General features: G+C 33.3%; 1 protein-coding gene across 4 annotated transcripts in view; it reads left to right on the top strand.

Moving 5' to 3' along the window:
* LOC123699060 (protein prickle-like) overlaps window positions 1-18,618 on the top strand; it is a 122,498-nt gene that overhangs the window by 52,285 nt on the left and 51,595 nt on the right. For all 4 annotated transcript variants that reach the window (XM_045645923.1, XM_045645922.1, XM_045645924.1 and 1 more), the window contains exons 3-5: window positions 313-793; window positions 6,875-6,988; window positions 8,127-8,255. In XM_045645923.1, the coding sequence (XP_045501879.1) occupies window positions 313-793; window positions 6,875-6,988; window positions 8,127-8,255 (724 nt within the window). The remainder of the gene's footprint in view (window positions 1-312; window positions 794-6,874; window positions 6,989-8,126; window positions 8,256-18,618) is intronic.

Genomic DNA, 18,618 nt, shown 5'->3' with positions numbered 1-18,618 from the left:
CTACTTGACCGATTTTGATGAAATTTGGCACAGATAATCTGTACACCCTGAGAAAGAACATATAGGCTACCTTTTATTGCGAAATATCTACCACGGGCGAAGGCGGGGCGGACCGCTAGTATATTTCTGTTACAACAAATACTGTAATATCCTTTTAATATATGTATAGTTACTGTGCGCGGTACCTACCGTATAGTTCTGTAAAATAAAGTATTCACACTCTATTATGTTTATCATCACATTACATAAACATGTACAATACAAATTTTCTGTTAAAGCCGAAAATATTAACAACCCATTCCTCCATTTCAGACCAGTCTGCCGCAACTGCGTGGTATCACCAACCGGCTCGTCACCACCGCCACTGCAAGAGCAGCAATCACCACCTCCCCCCGCGCCAGCGTCACCCCCGCACCTCCCCTCCCCCCAACCACGTCTTCCATCACCGCAGCCCCACCTACCATCACCGCAACCAAGCCACAGCGGATCCTCAATACCTAGCACTTCAAACTCTCCACACCCTTACTCGTACCCGAACTTCAGAAGAAGTCAATACCAGGACTATGCGCTTCCAAACCTGAATCAGGGTCCAAGTTACCACTCCCCGCAATCACCTCAGTCAGCTATGTCGCTATCTCCTCATCCCGTGCAGGGGAAGTTCAGGGGATTGTTGGAACATGCTGAACGACTGATGAAGCCGGGGGACCCGCACCGGCATTCGCAGAGTGATGATGATTCAGGGTGCGCGCTGGAAGAATACACTTGGGTGCCGCCTGGATTGCGGCCTGAACAGGTGTGTACTTTAATTGAGGTTTTTCTTTAGGAAATACTGTCAACAATTCTAATAATATTGAGTGTTGAATCAGTAATCTCCTTTTCTATAATTTTTGTCATTTTAAAATGGGGCCAGTTTTAATGCGTTCCCATATTAATAGCAATATAGATCTAAAAATATCGTTCATATAATATACGTGAAAATATAAGTTTTATCAAAAATATTACGTTTTCCTAGCCAGACTGATATTTCTAAAATAAATTTGCCCTTTTCATATGCTTATTTCTAATCTAAAAACATGGTAAACTTTATGGTTCCAACAGACCATTAGAACAGCGATTCCATCAATATGATAATAAAATAGCTGCTGAAAATTGACAAATGTTTAAAACAAAAGAATTTAACTACTTCACAACTCAATAACTATCTAAAGAGCCCATTGTACGCGAGACCATTTGCGCCCACCGCAATATATAACTCTTTGACATCTTTGAATATCCACCAAACTTCCCGAATGATATATTATACCTATTTCCTTACACACAAATTTCTTCTTTATCCTTTTGTTCTAAGGAGTTAAATCGCCTATTCATATTATTGACAGTTCAGAACTTGATTGGTTGTACTTCGAATATGATTTATGGGAAACACAGGCTTATTCCAAACGGATGGGGGTCATAATTGTGTGTCAGCACGTCGTTGGCTGCAAGTCTAGAATAATATTGGAACTACTGTAAGCATTGTCGTGGAACTATTCCTTTGTAAAGAGCCATTGTTCGGTTTCTCGTTTCTTGATGAAGACGTGCTGGATTGTTGAAAAAGGACAGCTTTTTGTGAAAGCTTTTGATGCGTTTCCTTTGGGATGCACCTTTGTCTCGCAGTTTACGAATGTGCCAAGTATTTGTGCATGTCCAAGTTTTCTTGGCAAAAAGACAAATACAAGTTTAACACTTTGTATAGAGATATTCCGTGTTTTTGTGAAGAACTTGTTATTTTTAATACATCAGTATTCATTTACATTAGAATTTAAACTGTCATAGTCTTATTAGCTTTTTGGTCAAGTTATTATCCACAAACCAGCAGGCCGAGACAAATGTCAAAACGCCAAGGAATAGAATACGCTATCGATAGAAATTGACATAAGCGTACGATGTTTTGCCTAAGGATTCGGTCACCCTACCAACGACAATGACGACCACGAACAAAATTTTCAACCAGTCGCAATGAAATAAAATTGTGCAAAACATAATTAAAATGACATTTAAGAATTTCCTGACGTATTGGTGTTTGGAAACATTTTTTTTGAGATCAATGAATAAACAAACAGGTTTTTCATAGAAACGGAGGCTCCTGGAAAAAAATGTATTTAACATTTTTTATAGATAATTAGATGATCTACAATTTTGGTTCAGGTGATTGTATGATAAACTTATCGTCTCAGCGAAAATCGCAAAAAAACCCTATTTTTTTTATTAATTGACCTCGAAATTTTTTATTTCCGAGTACTAGAATGATGAGAGATTTAAATATTGATTAAATTTTTTAAAATGCTCGATTTCCGAACCGCTTTTCCAAGATGCTAACTGTCTAGTTTGCAAACTTGAATCAATTGCAATTGTTGCCATTTATAGATCGCCATCCTTAAAATCTAAAGAAAATATTGACAACTTTTTAAATAGCCTCGATTCTGTTTTTACTCAATTTTCTAAATTTTCAAACATTTCGCTAATTGGATATATTAATATAGATATTAAAGAGAATAACGTGGATTCTAGATCTCATGACTATCTTAACCTAAGTGCCACCCACGGTCTGTTTCCAGCACATACGTCTCCCACTAGACAGGCAAACTGTCTTGATCATATTTTACTAAAATCGACACTTGATCGCACTGTCTTAATTATAGAATCTTGTATCACTGACCACATGCCAGTAATATCTGGCATCACTAAATATAGATTTCCAAAAAATTATAACTCATAATTATGCTTCGCGTGTTGATTATCTTGGTATTCAGCTGGAATTAGAAAATATCGATCTTTCAGGTCTTATGAATAATAATGATCCAAATATTATAACAGACAAATTAATTTCACTCATATCTGATACTGTAAAAAAACATACTACTCAACATAAAGTTCCTAGAAAGAATAGAAACATAAAACCTTGGATAACGCCAGGGCTTTTAAGGTGTATTAGGAACCGCGATAAAATGCATAAGAATGTGAGGAAATCACCTGATAATATAATACTTAAATTATCTTACTGTAGGTATCGTAATTTTTGTAATCGTCTCCTACGAACATTGAAACGCGAATACGAGAAAAGTATACTAACAAAAGCTAGAAATAATATTAAAGCTACTTGGCAAGCGATCACCGAAATAACGAACACAAAAAAATCACGCATTTCTTCTTCAGGTCTCTTAAAAATAGCCACTTCTCTAAAAACTTCGACTAATGTAGTAAACAATTTCTTTGCTGATACTGGACAAAGACTTGCATCAATTATTAAAGTTTCTCCCTTTAACAGTTTCTCTTACACTTGTCTGCCGTCCTCTGTTAATTCCTTATTTTTGCCTAATGTAGATCAAACTGAGATTGAATCCATAATTTTAAATTTAAGATCTGACTGTGCGACCGGTTGGGACGGTATTTCATCAAAGGTTTTAAAGATGTGTCGACGTTCCCTCGCCCCCATTATCACTCATATTTGTAACAAAAGTATTGAACATGGAATCTTTCCTAATGCTTTTAAAAAGGCAGTTGTTCATCCAGTGTTTAAGGGTGGGGACAGAGAGGATGTTAACCAGTATAGACCAATTTCAGTATTAACCAGCTTATCTAAAATACTTGAACGTGTAAGTTTTTGGAAAGGAATAACATTATATCAAGTAAGCAATATGGCTTTAGGAAGGGTCTGTCTACAGAGGACGCTGTTATTGATCTTGTTGGAGATATAGTCGGGCACTTAGATAATTCAGCTAGATGTTTGGCTGTATTTCTAGACTTATCAAAGGCTTTTGACACAGTTTCTGTCCCCATCCTTATACAAAAACTTGAAGAAATTGGAGTGAGGGGATGCCCACTACAGATTTTTGCTGATTACCTATCAAATAGGGTCCAATGTGTTAAAATTGATGAGCACTTAAGTGACGATGTGCCTATTACCTATGGCGTGCCACAAGGCAGTATATTTGGACCTACACTTTTTCAAATATATATAAATAAACTGTGCCAAATTAAACTTCAGAACTGCAATATATTTACATATGCAGACGATACTGCACTTGTAATTTGGGACTCAGACTGGTCAAAGCTTCAATATAGGGCTGAAAATTGTTTAAGAATTGTTATGTCATGGCTATCATCTAATTTGTTGACTGTCAATGTTGTGAAAACTAAATTTATTCCATTTTATATAAATAACCGGGGAGCGCCACCATTAAGTTTTAAAATAAATGTTCATTCGTGTGATACAACTGAAACTATCTCATGTGGCTGTCCTTCCTTATCGCGTGTAGTAACTTACAAATACCTAGGTGTTACCATAGATGATCGACTAAAATGGCATCCACAAATTAATGTTATCGCAGCACGAATAAGATCACTTACATTTATTTTAAAAAAGTCGCGTAACTCGGCTAGCTTTGATATTATGAAATTAGTCTACTCTAGTTTATGTCAATCGGTGTTAAGCTACTGCATACCGGCCTGGGGTGGTGCTTGTAAGAGTATAATGCTTATTGCAGAAAAAGCACAACGTTCTGTGCTTAAAGTTATGTCTCACAAACCATTCAGGTTTCCAACAAACGAACTCTACGCTCACTGTGAAGTCCTCACGGTAAGACAGCTTTACATTCTGCGAACTATTATCAAAAAACATCCAAAAGTTCCCTCTTCACGTGACCCAGCCAAACGGAGTTCTAGAGATATTTGTCCCTTAGTACCCCACAGGACAAGCTTTGCCAAGCATCAGTACCGCGTTCTGAGTTCATTGATTTACAATAAAATAAATCGCCGCACTTTGATTTTTGATCTTAACAAACATGACTTTAAAAAAAAGTTAACAAAAATATTACAAACATTAGACTATTTGGAGACAGAGAAAATTACAACTTTTAAAAAAATATAGTAAGAACTGAGGGAAATAAGTACACGCTCTGCACTCACACACACACACAACACACAAACACGCTAACACACATCCACTCACGCTCACACACACACACACACACACACACACACACACACACACACACACTCACGCTCACACACACACACACTCACGCTTTCGCTCTCACATACATATTATGCATATTATATATATATATTTTTTTTAATTTAAACTTTTTGTAATTAAACCGAATTTTTGTTTTGCTTAAAAATGTACTTATGTAGTTGTATTTATAAGGAGGAACGCTGGCTCTTGAGACACAGAGTTACTCTAGTTCAAGAGTCAGCGCACATATTTTTGTAAAGTTAATGTTTTTGGCAAAATAAACATTTTTATTATTTTTTTTTTTATTATTATGATTTTGAACAAATTTCGGCAAGATTGGAATTTTGGTCGTGGTCGTCTTCGTCGTTGGTAGTGTGACCGAACCATTACCAAAATGTCATGAGCTTATGTCAATAATAATTAGCGTTAGCAGTTTCTATTCCATGGCGTTATGTACGTTTGTCTAAGGCCCCTGCATAGCAATCAAAACAATCTTGAAAAGTTCAATTTTCGCAATTTTATGAAAATTGATTAATCAAATAACAACAACAAAATGCAAATGCATTTAAATGATCTATTTGTACTACTTTCAATTTATTACTGTACCTTGAAACTATAATTCTAAACCTTGTTTATCACGTTATCGTATCTTCATGCAACACCATCTAACATCTTTCATCTATGTTGTCATCTATAACCTTTTAGTCCTACCCTTGGAAGTGTTTATTTAAATAAACAAACCATTTCCCATCAGCAATTCGTTTAAGATTCAATGTCTTGAATTCTGGTATTTATAATGAGTGAAATAAAGTAATAAAGAGTGCGAGCGGAAGCAACGGAGCAAAAAATTAAAATGTCCCCGCGGGGACGTCCCCTTGTTTTAAAAGAAGCTGGTCTTTCTTCAGCTATAGTAATTTTAAGGGAAGAAATGTTTTAATAGACGCGGTGTAGTCTTAATGAGAAGAATTCTTAATTACTATGACTCGATTGTGCAGTATTTTAACCCAGGAATATTTCATTGTGCATTTACTATTTTTGTTAATTTAGGTGTTCAGATTTGTATATGAAATATTCTGAAAACAACATTTACTAGGTAATTTATTTTGAAGCTAAGTTTTGGAATATTTCTAATGTCAAATTCTTATAAGAACGTTGTAAATATTAACGACATTATGAACCTTCATAATCTACAAACAATACAAGGTAGCTGCAGATCTATAATGAAATGCACAGGCTAACAAATACCAAGGGACCTTAATCAATTTAAGACATTGAGTCTCCAGGTCACGTATCATTTTCATTATGTCTCCTCAATATTAATAGCTGGACTTAATCAAGCTTACCTTCCCGGTTTATTGTTTCATTGCTTCATTGAAACAGTTGCTATACTGGTGGCTGTATTATTTACGATTATAGACGCCATTTTTGTTTAAGATGTTGCTATATTGTGAGGAATGTATTATTAGGATTTTAATGATCTGACGTGGCTGTTGTGAATTTTGCTTTCCTATGTTTAATGATAATGACTTAATTGGAAAAGAATGTAAAAGAAAGATGGTGTTTTGCACCATCAAGTATAGGATGCTTTTTAGTTTTAATTAATTCGTATTCGTATGTCGTATGAGCTATAATTCTTATAAGACTCTTCTTCATCTTTAACTTTATATTTGGCTGCTATTTAATGTTTGTTAAGAAATATACGTAATAAAGTTAATTTTTATCCTCCTGTAAAATAGTAACGTGTCATTTAACAATACAAATAATAACAATTAATTCTTTATTTTAATAAATGAACGATACTGAACATTTCAATTGAATCAAACTCGTAAAATTGAAACGCCTGTGATATGTAATAAAGTTGTCAATCCAAACTTCCAGGTGCACCTATACTTCTCAGCGCTTCCAGAAGATAAGGTCCCGTACGTCAACAGCGTGGGGGAGAGGTACCGGCTCAAACAACTGCTGCAGCAGTTACCCCCACAGGACAATGAAGTGAGTACTGTAAATAAACTGGTGAATGGTATTTATTATGTAAAAATGGCAAAAGAGGTAGGTCGACTGATGGTAATCGAAAAGCACTACCTATGATATTTTCAGTGGCAAAAGCGTAAGCCTTTAAAAGTGTAAACAGTAAATTACTAACTTATGTGTAAAAGGGATAAGGAGATGATGGTGAAGGGATGATGGAGGGAATAAAGGATAGGACTGGGAAGGGTAAATAAAAGAGTATCATCTGTCCAAAAGCTGTAAATGCTAAAGCAATGGAAATATGCCAATCATTTCCACTCACTCTAAAAGTATCTTAACTGATCAATTACACGTCATAATTCATTGTATAGTAGCTATAAACATAAAGATAAACCGTCAACCATTCTTTAGGTTTTAGATTTGAAAGAATTTTTCCTGTGCACATTTGTATGAAACCTTGGTAGCTAAGTACATTTAACATGATGTAAGATAAGCTGGGAATAAAAACCTTGTAAACTTTATGTAATTTAATGCTGAGCGGTGTAATACATTTAGTAGATAGTATTTACAATTTATGAAGTTTTTACCTTACCTAATGACGTACTGTTTGATTATTTCTACATTTGTAATTTATTGATCATGTTCATGTTTTACTCGTACTGTTTCCTGCGAAATAGCTTCCTGCCTTTAATTTCTATTTGATGTAAGAAATAGAATAACTGTAAAGTCACTACATTTGACCAATTAATTAGGAAATAATAGAGCTTTTGCCCTACATACTCGTCTACTTTACTGATCGATTTTCTTACCGGACAAATAGTTTTGCCTTCAGTTTCCTGCTAGAACGAGACATTTGTAACCATTTTCTGACGTACCTAATTAAATTGAATCACCCCTCAGTTCTACAACCACATATTAAAGACTAGCTGTTCCCCGCGGTTTCACCCGCATTGCTCCGCTCCTATTGGTCTCAGCGTGATAATATATAGCTTATAGTCTTCCTCGATAAATGGGCTATCTAACATTGAAAGAATTTTTCAAATCGAATCAGTAGTTCCCGAGATTAGCGCGTTCAAACAAACAAACAAACTCTTCAGCTTTATAATATTACTATAGATTTGTTCAAGTACTTCTCAAGCTTATACATCTTCTAAAATTCCAGGTTCGATACTGCCATTCATTATCAGACGAGGAACGCAAGGAGCTACGGTTGTTCAGTGCTCAGAGGAAACGGGAGGCGCTAGGCAGGGGACAGGCGAGACAGCTGCACGCGCCAGCCACTTGCGAACGGGTAAGTTTTAGACCTGATTTATAAAATTATACTGGAAGAATTTGAATAGCTCAAGAACATAGAATCATACTTACTTGTTTTGTATTCTGCTAAATTCTAGAAACAGTTTTTGTTTTCGAATAATGCAGTATACAAACCTGCATTATAGATAGATGACTCGTCATTTTCTCTGACCTCTCAACGTATGAATATATGCCACAAATTAGAATTCAGGATCTGTCTGCTGCTGGAAATGCGTTAGTTGAATACACGTTGATTCCGATTCTGGTACATAATCTTCAATGTATGATTTTACTGTGTGGTGAACTGATCGAGCATATTAATTGTAAAGAATATTTAATTTGTCGTAAAACATGGATATTCAATACTTGCTGACAAATGCCATCAAGAAAAATGTGGAAGAAGCATAATACTTCAGTTAGATGCACTGAAAGTGTTCAAAAAGTAGTATGTTATTTCTATGTAATATGTATTAATCGCAGCCAATTGATTTAAAGAACAATACAGCAATTAATGAAAAAACTGATTTTACGAATTGGCTGCGACGTAATATAGGTACACGATAAAACTATGCTATAAAATTAACCGATATATTGTATGGTCTTCGAGTACAAGGTAAGTCTGTGTTTTTAATATTTTTAATCAATATAAAACAAATGTATTATTTATTTATTTATTTATTTATTCATTTATTGAAACATTAATTGTACTAACAGTTAAAATACCAAAGCATACATTGAATGATTATATTATATAAATAGTTATAAATTATAATACGTTAACAAAAATTAAAATCAAAACGAACACACTATGAACGGCTAAATGCATGCAAGCACCTGCTAAAGAGGTGCAGGACAGAACTTGCACCGCCAGCAAAAATATCAATTGTGGCATCAGAGGCCAGCACACGATTCAGAAGATGAAAAATTATGATTAAACCTAATCAGATTCCAATAAGCAAACCGCACTGCTAATACAAATATGTTTCCTTTTAGCTTCTAATTAGTATTATTTTTGTGTATTTAATAACATACTCTGTGTTAAGGGAAGGTTTTATTTCCACTGCAAATAAATCATAGGGATCCTACGGCCTACCCCTGACCCTTACATTTGAAACAATATATTTCCTTTTTCGTTAACTGCGGCTATGTTATTTAATAACGGCTTAATATCGAGATTTATCGCTTGTCTTATATGAAATACAACCTATCATATACAACCTTTCATATATGCCTTCCAGAGTTTTGTCCGCTTGGAAAGAATTTTTTTTATAATGCACGCGTTTGTAACATACAAGGAAACTTACATACGATTTATTTTTTGAATCGCAGACTCCAACACTCTTCAAAAGTACAGTTTGAAAGGAAAATTACGATTTACATTTTATTCACTTTCTTTTCGATTTCTCTTATCAGTAAAAATGCTCAGTATTATTTTTTAACATTAAAAATCTTAAAAAATATTATGAAGAGGACAGAGAGCGTATTTTCCCAGTTTCAAGCATGTGTGGTCCCAATAAACAATTCGAAACAACCCTTCACAAAGACAACTGTAGTCTGTTGGTACATGAGTTATGACCCACTGTTTTACCTTTACTCCGGAACTGTACATCATTTTCGTATGTATATATTCTAAATAGACTGTAGTTTATGAAGTATGTATTTACTTCTATATCTAACCCTTATTAATATTAGGAGATACTGCACCTACTATGTACAAATTTCATGACATCTATAATTTTATTTTTAACTAGCTGTGCCCCGTGGTTTCACCCGCATTACTTCGATAACGTTGGTCTTAGCATGATGAGATATAGCCTTATAGCCTTCCTGGATAAATGGGCTATCTAACACCGAAAGAATTATTCAAATTGGATCAGTAGTTCCCGAGATTAGCGCGTTCAAACAAACAAACTCTTCAGCTTTATAATATTAGTATAGATAAGATAGAGTTAACTTTATATTATAGGCTATAGTAGGATGAATGAGAAAGTTTTGTGCTAAAACTGCAAACCCTATTTTTATTAATCCTGGCTATAGATAGTTTAGACTTTGACTTTATTACTTGCAATAACATTTTGTAAAACTATTAACTTAACTAAAAAAATACACATAAACAAAAGTATTGTACTTATTTGATGCTCGCCTTTATTTAGTAAAGTAAGTTCCTTGTAAGTAATAATTATTACTTAATTAGTTAAACGTAAATGTTTCATTCCACCCTCTCAACATTGCAATGTCGTAATTAACTTTTCGGCTATAACAATTAAATAAGATCACTTCCGCGGATCCCCAATAAAACGGGAAATTTTAATTCTTTTAAGTTTCTTGAAACGTGCATTCTTTTGCTGATTCTGAAGTTTTACAATTAAGTAACTGAGTTTCAGGCAAATTCATTTCATTTTTATGGAGTCGGCGCGAAATCATAATTTTTAGGATAATGATGAGTTGCTAATCCATAGTCCGTAGAAGTTTTTATTTCAAATAAAAATAAATGGGCAATAAATTATTCATCTTTTGCCTTTCATGCCTTTACTTTATTGCCCACTTTAGTTTTTACTAGATTTTTGTGATTCCATAAATCAAACAATAATTGTAACAGTAATTTAATTATTATGATAATTCTGAAAATTTTATTAAAAATAAAACTTTCGAATAATATTGAAATGTTGGAGATCCAACAGATTATCTTGATTCTCTATTATAATTTCCATTTCGGTACGAGAATTTCAATTATCAACTCATATTTTTGCCTTTGCCTTAACGAAAACCTCATCTTCTAACAGCAATCTTAACCAAAGTAAACATAACAGTAAAATCACAGCTAAGAAAGTATTCCCTTCGAACTAATGATTCGCGTAATAAGTAAATTACAGGAGCCAATTTTCTATCTCAGTGCTCACGAGTTGTCATAACCGCAAGCTATTTGTAATTAATGGGGGGAACCAATGTTTTTGGTTATCATTCTAACTTCAGTTATAACTTTTGTATTAAAACAGATTGCTGTATAGTTACTACGTACATATTATTCTTAATTAGTACTTACTTAGTTTATACGCCTGTCTATAAATACAAGGGAAATATTTGAACATAGGAAAACATCTATCTATAAACGCAAGGAAAATTAGCAAGATGTTGTTGCTATCTTCCCATTTAGGAAATATCCAATGGTCAAAAAATAATAAGTAGGTAAATTTTTTTTCAAAATTTACTATAAAATATTTCTAGAAATTTGCTTACCGAATCGGTATTCTGTGTCTTTTTTATCCCTCGGAAATTTATTAGTAGTAGAGTAATATTATTATAGTTCTGACTAATGGAACATAGCAAAAACCAAACGCACCTGCACACAAAAGTAAATTACAAAAATAGGAGAAGTAAAACACTCGTAGGTAAATATATACCATCAACTTTTCCCGCGCTGCAGATATATCACCAAAGTTCGCGCGCCATCTGTTGTCACACTTGAGATTTATTGCCACAGATAATGAACGCACGTCGCCAACAGATGGCGCTCAACTGTTTATTACAACTTGACTGATTTATTAGTAGGGTGCCGGCGTTTATTTTATTGGAAAACTCCTGAAAACTCGTACGGTCGTACCTACAGTTTGCGATTTCATATCTCTAATTTATGGACGTAACAATAATTAATTGATGATAGGAGCACAGACTAATAATAATATATATACTACGTATACCCTCTCAGGAGTGAGATTTATCGTAAAATTAATGTGATTTGTAATGTTGTGAATTTATTTACCTACATACCTACATATTATTTAGAAGTTCGCGTTTTCTTTTTCGTTTTTTAATTGCTATTTAAAATTCTTGAATGAATCGTTAATTAATATTAAATTTTAGAACAAAAGCTCTTTTTTCAGTCTTATATTAATATGTATTATGTTTTATGGAAATATGACTTTTGCTAATAACCTATAAAATTGTTTGTGATTTAAAAACACAAAAAATGTAGACGGTTATCAAACCTCTTCCTTTATAGTCGGTTAAGCTTGCTTTTTAATAGCATGCCATCTAGCGGATTTCTTCTTAAACACTTGCTTTTTAAAAAGTATGTTTACTGCAAGACTGAACAAACGGAACATCGTAGTTCACCATCAATCTACTAGGTCGCGCTGACTCAAAAAGTACTAACAACAATCGCTAGATGTCACTACTAGATCCATCTATAAACAAAAGAAAGCGCCCCGTCCATTATTATTTTTTTACATTCGTAATAAAAGCGTTTTAAAACCTTTCCGCGAAGGTGTGAAAATGATTTTTGTTCTACGCCTTCGTAATACTTTTTTTTCGGTGTTTTAGGCGTGGGAACGTCACGGCAGGTAGACTTTTATTCATAATACGAGTTGTAAAGATTGTGCAGTTGTCTGACCACGTATAACCGGCCGTGTGCTTTTATTGTCTACCTCGAGAGTACTCTTCTTTTGTTTTTAATACGCACTTAGCGATTGCTTATTCATTCCGAACGCACCTATGATAATTAGTTCATGATCGTGTGGCAACTGCGTTTTATTTATAAATGTTTGTTTTTATGTATCCTCAGCGGATAAACAGTCGCTGACGTTACTTTAACACGCTACGTCATAATTAAGTTTGTAAAGAAAACTTATGATAGGTATTTAACAAGAAAGTTAGTTATTTTGAACGAATATCTTCCTTATCTCTATATTCCTTATAAAAACGACTAACATTTTATACTATTGAATAGTTTTGAATGTCTGCCCTTCTACTTCAAGAGAACGTCAGTTAGTAACATCTACTCAAACGACAGAACTTAGCGGCGTCCACACCGTTTCAAAACAAACAGTATCTTCAAATAATAGATCTATTGTGATACAAACGTACGTGAATGTTCCATTGATGAAATGTGTCATTATGAATGAAGCTAAATATAGTGTTCGAGGAACGCATACCGACGTGCCAACTCATTCACACTTATAAGGGATTTCACTGTTTCCAAGAGTTCTGTTAAACCTAACGATAAATTAGGGAGTAACTTTCTTTTTGACGACTATTCGCCATAACAATAGCATGGGTAATAAACTTCTATATTATGAAGCAATAATTAGGAGCTCAAAAATTGAAAATTTAGTCTGCCGTTCGTTAATATACATATAATAGTAATTAATAAGTACCTATGTAAATATAGATGTATAATCTAATGACGCCTGTTTTCAACTTCTGCTTTGCGCACATATAAAATTTAGGGAAGGAAGAATTGCTGAATTGGCTCATATTAAGGTCTGTTTCCTGTCACATTAGTTTTTCCTCAAATTTACCAAACAATATCCTGAAACGAACTCAAGGGTTATCTGCTATCGTATTATTAATATTAGAACTTATGCCACCACACTTCGATGAAGTTCATCTAAATGGCCAAGTTACGAAATACAAGAAAGCTCAAAATAAACATCCAATTAATTTTTATCTATAATTTCTCTATTTCCAAAAATACAGTGAGGTATTTCTAAATTATTATAGATTATCAGTTTTGACGAATGATACCTCAGCCTGGAATAGAAATACCAAAAAAATCCTCTACAAAGGGATAGATAAAAAAGCATCACCGTCAAATCGAGCAGTTGCCAGAGATAAAAACTTTATATTCAAATTACGGGGGTAGCTTTTTATCAGACCACACCTGCCGTTAAAAATATGATTAAAACGCTATTTAATCTATTTTCTATGTAAGCTGTTGAGGACAACCCTCCGATAGATTCAAGAGTGCTTTAAATCGATTTAATCTGACGCACTGCAGCTAAATTTTACAAATTTTGTATTCTGAACATAGATTATAACGTTTATAACGTTGTCCCGATGATAACGCTTATTTTTTATTTTTTCATGTATTTAATTCATCGATCGATCATCAAGTTCAAAATTAAATTAGGGAATGTAAAATTATGTCACTTTAGCAACTTGGAAGACGTGAACAACAATCTAAAAAAAATTATATTTTTTTAAAGCAAAAACAAGTTCAAAGGGAAGTTAAAATTATGTTTGAAGAACAAAGTCTTCCGCGCATAAGTACCTACTATATTTTTAAAACAATCAACTTATAAATCATTTTTAGCTCAAAAATTGTTCCTATAATCCCCATACCGACTAATACCAAACATAATAACATTATAAGTTTATAAGAAGTTTAAAACCTCCTCTAAGTACTTAAGTAGCCAGTCGGCGAAATACAAAGGAAATTAAAGCTCGTTTTGTGGATTCATGCGGTTTTGTTCATGTTCAACATGTGCTCTCAATGTAGGGAAATTGAACGCGTTTTTAATATTAGTTTAAGGGATGTACGAGATGTATTTCCTTAAAAATGGGGAATTTTCTGAGTTTTTTGAGAGGCTCTATTTATGAATTTAATTGTTATTTTTCTGGCAAATGTCTAATTACGAAACATTACACTGATGTGCTCTTCTTTGTATTCATATACAGTATTTATTTATATTAATCATAGTATTGACCTGCTATAGGTAACTAATTTTCATCTCCAATGTATCTAATATCTATCATCTAATCATTTAATATTGCTTTTTTTTATTCAAAATTGAAATATTATAATTAATTATTATTTACGTTTAATAAAATTTATTAATATAGGTAATGAAATATATCTTTATAATTTATATGCTACATATATGATCATTACCTAATAATTGATGCATAAGTACCGCAATACTGAGTCGTATGCGACAGATGCTCTGCGCAGAGCGTGGCACTAGCAAGGTTGTCTGCATTGTATTTTTATTTTAATTTATTAATAATTAATTTACGAAAAAGAAATGACAAATATAATAATATGTTTGTCTCGTTGAGATTGTTTTTACCCTTTTGTACCTTTGTAGTTACCCTTTATTAAATAAAAAATGATATGCAAAATATTTATATGAAAATGAATGTAAAAATATCTACTTAGTGCAACCAACACAATACTCGGATCATTAATTAATAATATCATGTTATTTAGATATTTTTATCTTACTTTTGGTTCACATTAGAGCTCTATCAATCGTTTTACGACCATAAAACCATAAAAGATAAATAAAAATCTACATTTTCAAAGTCCAAAGTCACCCAATCTAATATATAAAAATCAATGCCACTTTTCGTTGTAATTCCATAACTCGAGAACGGCTGAACCGATTTCGATAATTCTTTTTTTATTATATTCCTTGAAGTACGAGGATGGTTCTTATGTAGAGAAAACGTTAATATGTACCACGGGCGAAGCCGGGGCGGACCGCTAGTATTTCATATTAATAATAACAAAATTCACATAGGTAGCAGCCCTACGCCCTGAACACCTATTTAACCTCAAAATGAGTTTTTGTGTAAACTTTTTACTTATCAGCCCACTAATATTATGCTTATGTTACAGTTTTTATATCTATGCCTGTTGGATAATTTAAAAAAAAAAACACACAGTGTTGACGTTTGAAAAAATATTTTTTATCTGTGACGGCATATGGCGGCGCGTGCTACTCGCACATTGCGCATGATTTTTTTTGCATCCGATTCGAAAAGACGCATATGCGCGGGATCAGCTTTTTTTTCTATTTTTAGGGCACAGTAATAAATTGAATAAATTTAAATCGAGTTTGGAAACTTTATTACACTGTTTAAGGGGTAAAAAACGAGAGTCAATATCTGAGAATAAAAATCGAGGATAAAGTAAGTAAGTAGTAATCTCCGTCGTAAAAAAAATATCCTATAAACATAATCATATTAAGAAATTTTAGAAATGATCTGAAACCAAACAATTAGAATAATGATAATTCTTTGATTTTGACAAGTTAAAAATTTAAGGGAAAATTCTGACGTGTTTTTATGGTTTTTGTTATGTAACACTAATCTAAAAAGCTACGGAACCACAGAAGCACGTGCACACTTTACAAAGGCGCCGGCGTTTGTTTATGGGCTATGAAAAAGTAATAATCGAATAAAGCTTTATTGTTTGTCTGTCTGTCCGTCGATTGCGACGTGTTCTCCGAAACGGCTGTAATTGCAGACTGTCTGTTAGTCATATACATCCTGACTTCTTGTTATGCCTAGTTCTACCTAATTTTAAATTGAATTCGTTGATCAATCTAGATTTTAACGATAGGTACGACACAAAATATCAATTTTAAATTATTTGTTAAGCTTAAGTTGATGAAAATATTATGCCAATATTTATAGCTAATGCAGCCTACAAGATGTGAGAAAAACATTTCAAATGAACACTACCTATAAAATATACAAATAAAATAAAAATACAGACGACATTTTCTTAAATAGAAAGTCATTCAATCACCAATATTGTACCATAAGACGTTATTTTCCGTGATAACAAATACATATTACATTACATAGTTCGCTCGTTTCTTTACAAAACTATTTGGCAGGCTTCTACTGGTGAAAAACGTTGGCAAATAGATAAAAAGGGAAATAAATAGTGCCAAGAGCTTCGTCAGGCTATTGAGGGTTCAAGATTCTGGAGTTTTCGCCAAGGACTCGGCTCAGCCTGCTAGGGATGGGTAATGTCGATATCGATAGAATCTAATTGCATATTTGTTTAAGCTGTGGTTTAAGCAAAAATGTTATAGACAATAGAGCCAAGGTAAAGCCAATTTACATAAGTGTTATGCTAAATTTTGTATTTAATTGATCGATGGGTTTTCACTTCTCGGTTAAGTTATATAAAGGATAAATTAAGATTAAGTTGTTACGACTTGCGTATTGTTTGTTCTTTGGGAGATACAAACATGTCATCCTTCATTTCCTAAACATAAAATATGACGCTATGTGAAATTTGAATAAATCTTATGAAAATAATATAACGAATCCAATTACAATAGTATAATTACCAAATTTTCTTACGTTCCCATTTAAATATTCAACTGCACACACACACCCCTCACAATTGCATTCACATATTTTCGAAATCATCAATAAACATATTTATTATTTTTATCGATAACCAAACACATGCCTTTACGCCTTTCCGACAATTTACGCGACAAGGGGAAGAAAAAGGCTGCCAAATATATTCATCATAACACGGGTCAACGACCCTTTGACCCTTGGACGGTTATATAGATTATTAATCACCTATATCGTATATAATTGCGTTTTATTACCACTCAGCTAGCTAATTAAAATATGTCGTAAAAGTAAACGTATAATTTTTCTTGTTATTTTTCCTTAATTAGAGTAAGATCACAGATTAGTTAATAAGAAGGAAAATAAAATTAATTTGGGACAAAAGCTTGAATTTTTTGTATTTAAATAATGTTTAAAATGTAGGTTCTTCTGCTATTTCTTCTGAATAATTTCAAAGTTTTTTGTAGTTTGAGCTTATAGCATTTGAGCTTGAACATCGACGTTTATTTATCTTTTAATACTTTATCTTTTGGTCTTCCAAAAGCTCTCGCTTTTGCATTAGTTATATGCAAGAGGTTGTCACTGTTTGTTTAGTATAATTAGATAGGGCAAAGAAAAACCCGCATAGTTACCGTTCCTATGGGATTTCCGGAATAAAAGTAAGCTATGTCTGGGTTTATTATTATTCTGGGTCTTCAGCTACCTACATAACAAATTTCATTGTAATCTGTTCAGTAGTATTTGCGTGAAAGAGTAACGAACATCCATCCAGCTATCCATCCTCACAAACTTTCGCATTTATAATATTTAGTAGGATAAAGTTATAGTCCAACTTAAAAATGAACAAAAAAAAATCCTCAGCCCAAAAAATATTTTCCTCTTTATATTAAGCAATTAATATAAAGTATTACATGGATATGAATAAATTTTCCCATAGTGATGCAGTTGGGGTCAACGACCGGACGGTGTGGGCGCCAATTTTGGCTTCAACGATTTCTATCATTGTTTGACGTTTTCTATGGTGAGCCATTGCCTCTCGTTTTGTTGATTTGAACATAAGATGTATGTTTACAAGGACGTTGTTAATAAATTTAAATAATATGTTGTATCTTCAAAAGAAAACCTAATTTAAACACATAAAGAATTGGCAACTGTTTATATCCATACTAATATTATAAATGCGAAAGTAACTCTGTCTGTCTGTCTGTCTGTTACTCAATCACGTCTTAACTACTGAACCAATTTGCATGAAATTTGGTATAGAGATATTTAGATACCCGAGAAAGGACATATGATAGGTTTTATCCCGGAATTCCCACGGGAACGTGAACTATGCGGGTTTTTCTTTGACTGCGCGGGCGATGCCGCGGGTGGAAAGCTAGTATGTAATATAGAGCAATGCAGTTAACACGCTCGTCTGAATTTTTAAATACAAAACCTAAAGCTAAATATTTGAAATAATTTAATTAAACTACAAA

The sequence above is a fragment of the Colias croceus genome, chromosome 17 (genome assembly GCF_905220415.1).
Source record: "Colias croceus chromosome 17, ilColCroc2.1".
Taxonomy (NCBI): Eukaryota; Metazoa; Arthropoda; class Insecta; order Lepidoptera; family Pieridae; genus Colias; species Colias croceus.
Note: the sequence above shows the minus strand (reverse complement) of the source record. Positions and strands in the feature narration are given on the sequence as shown.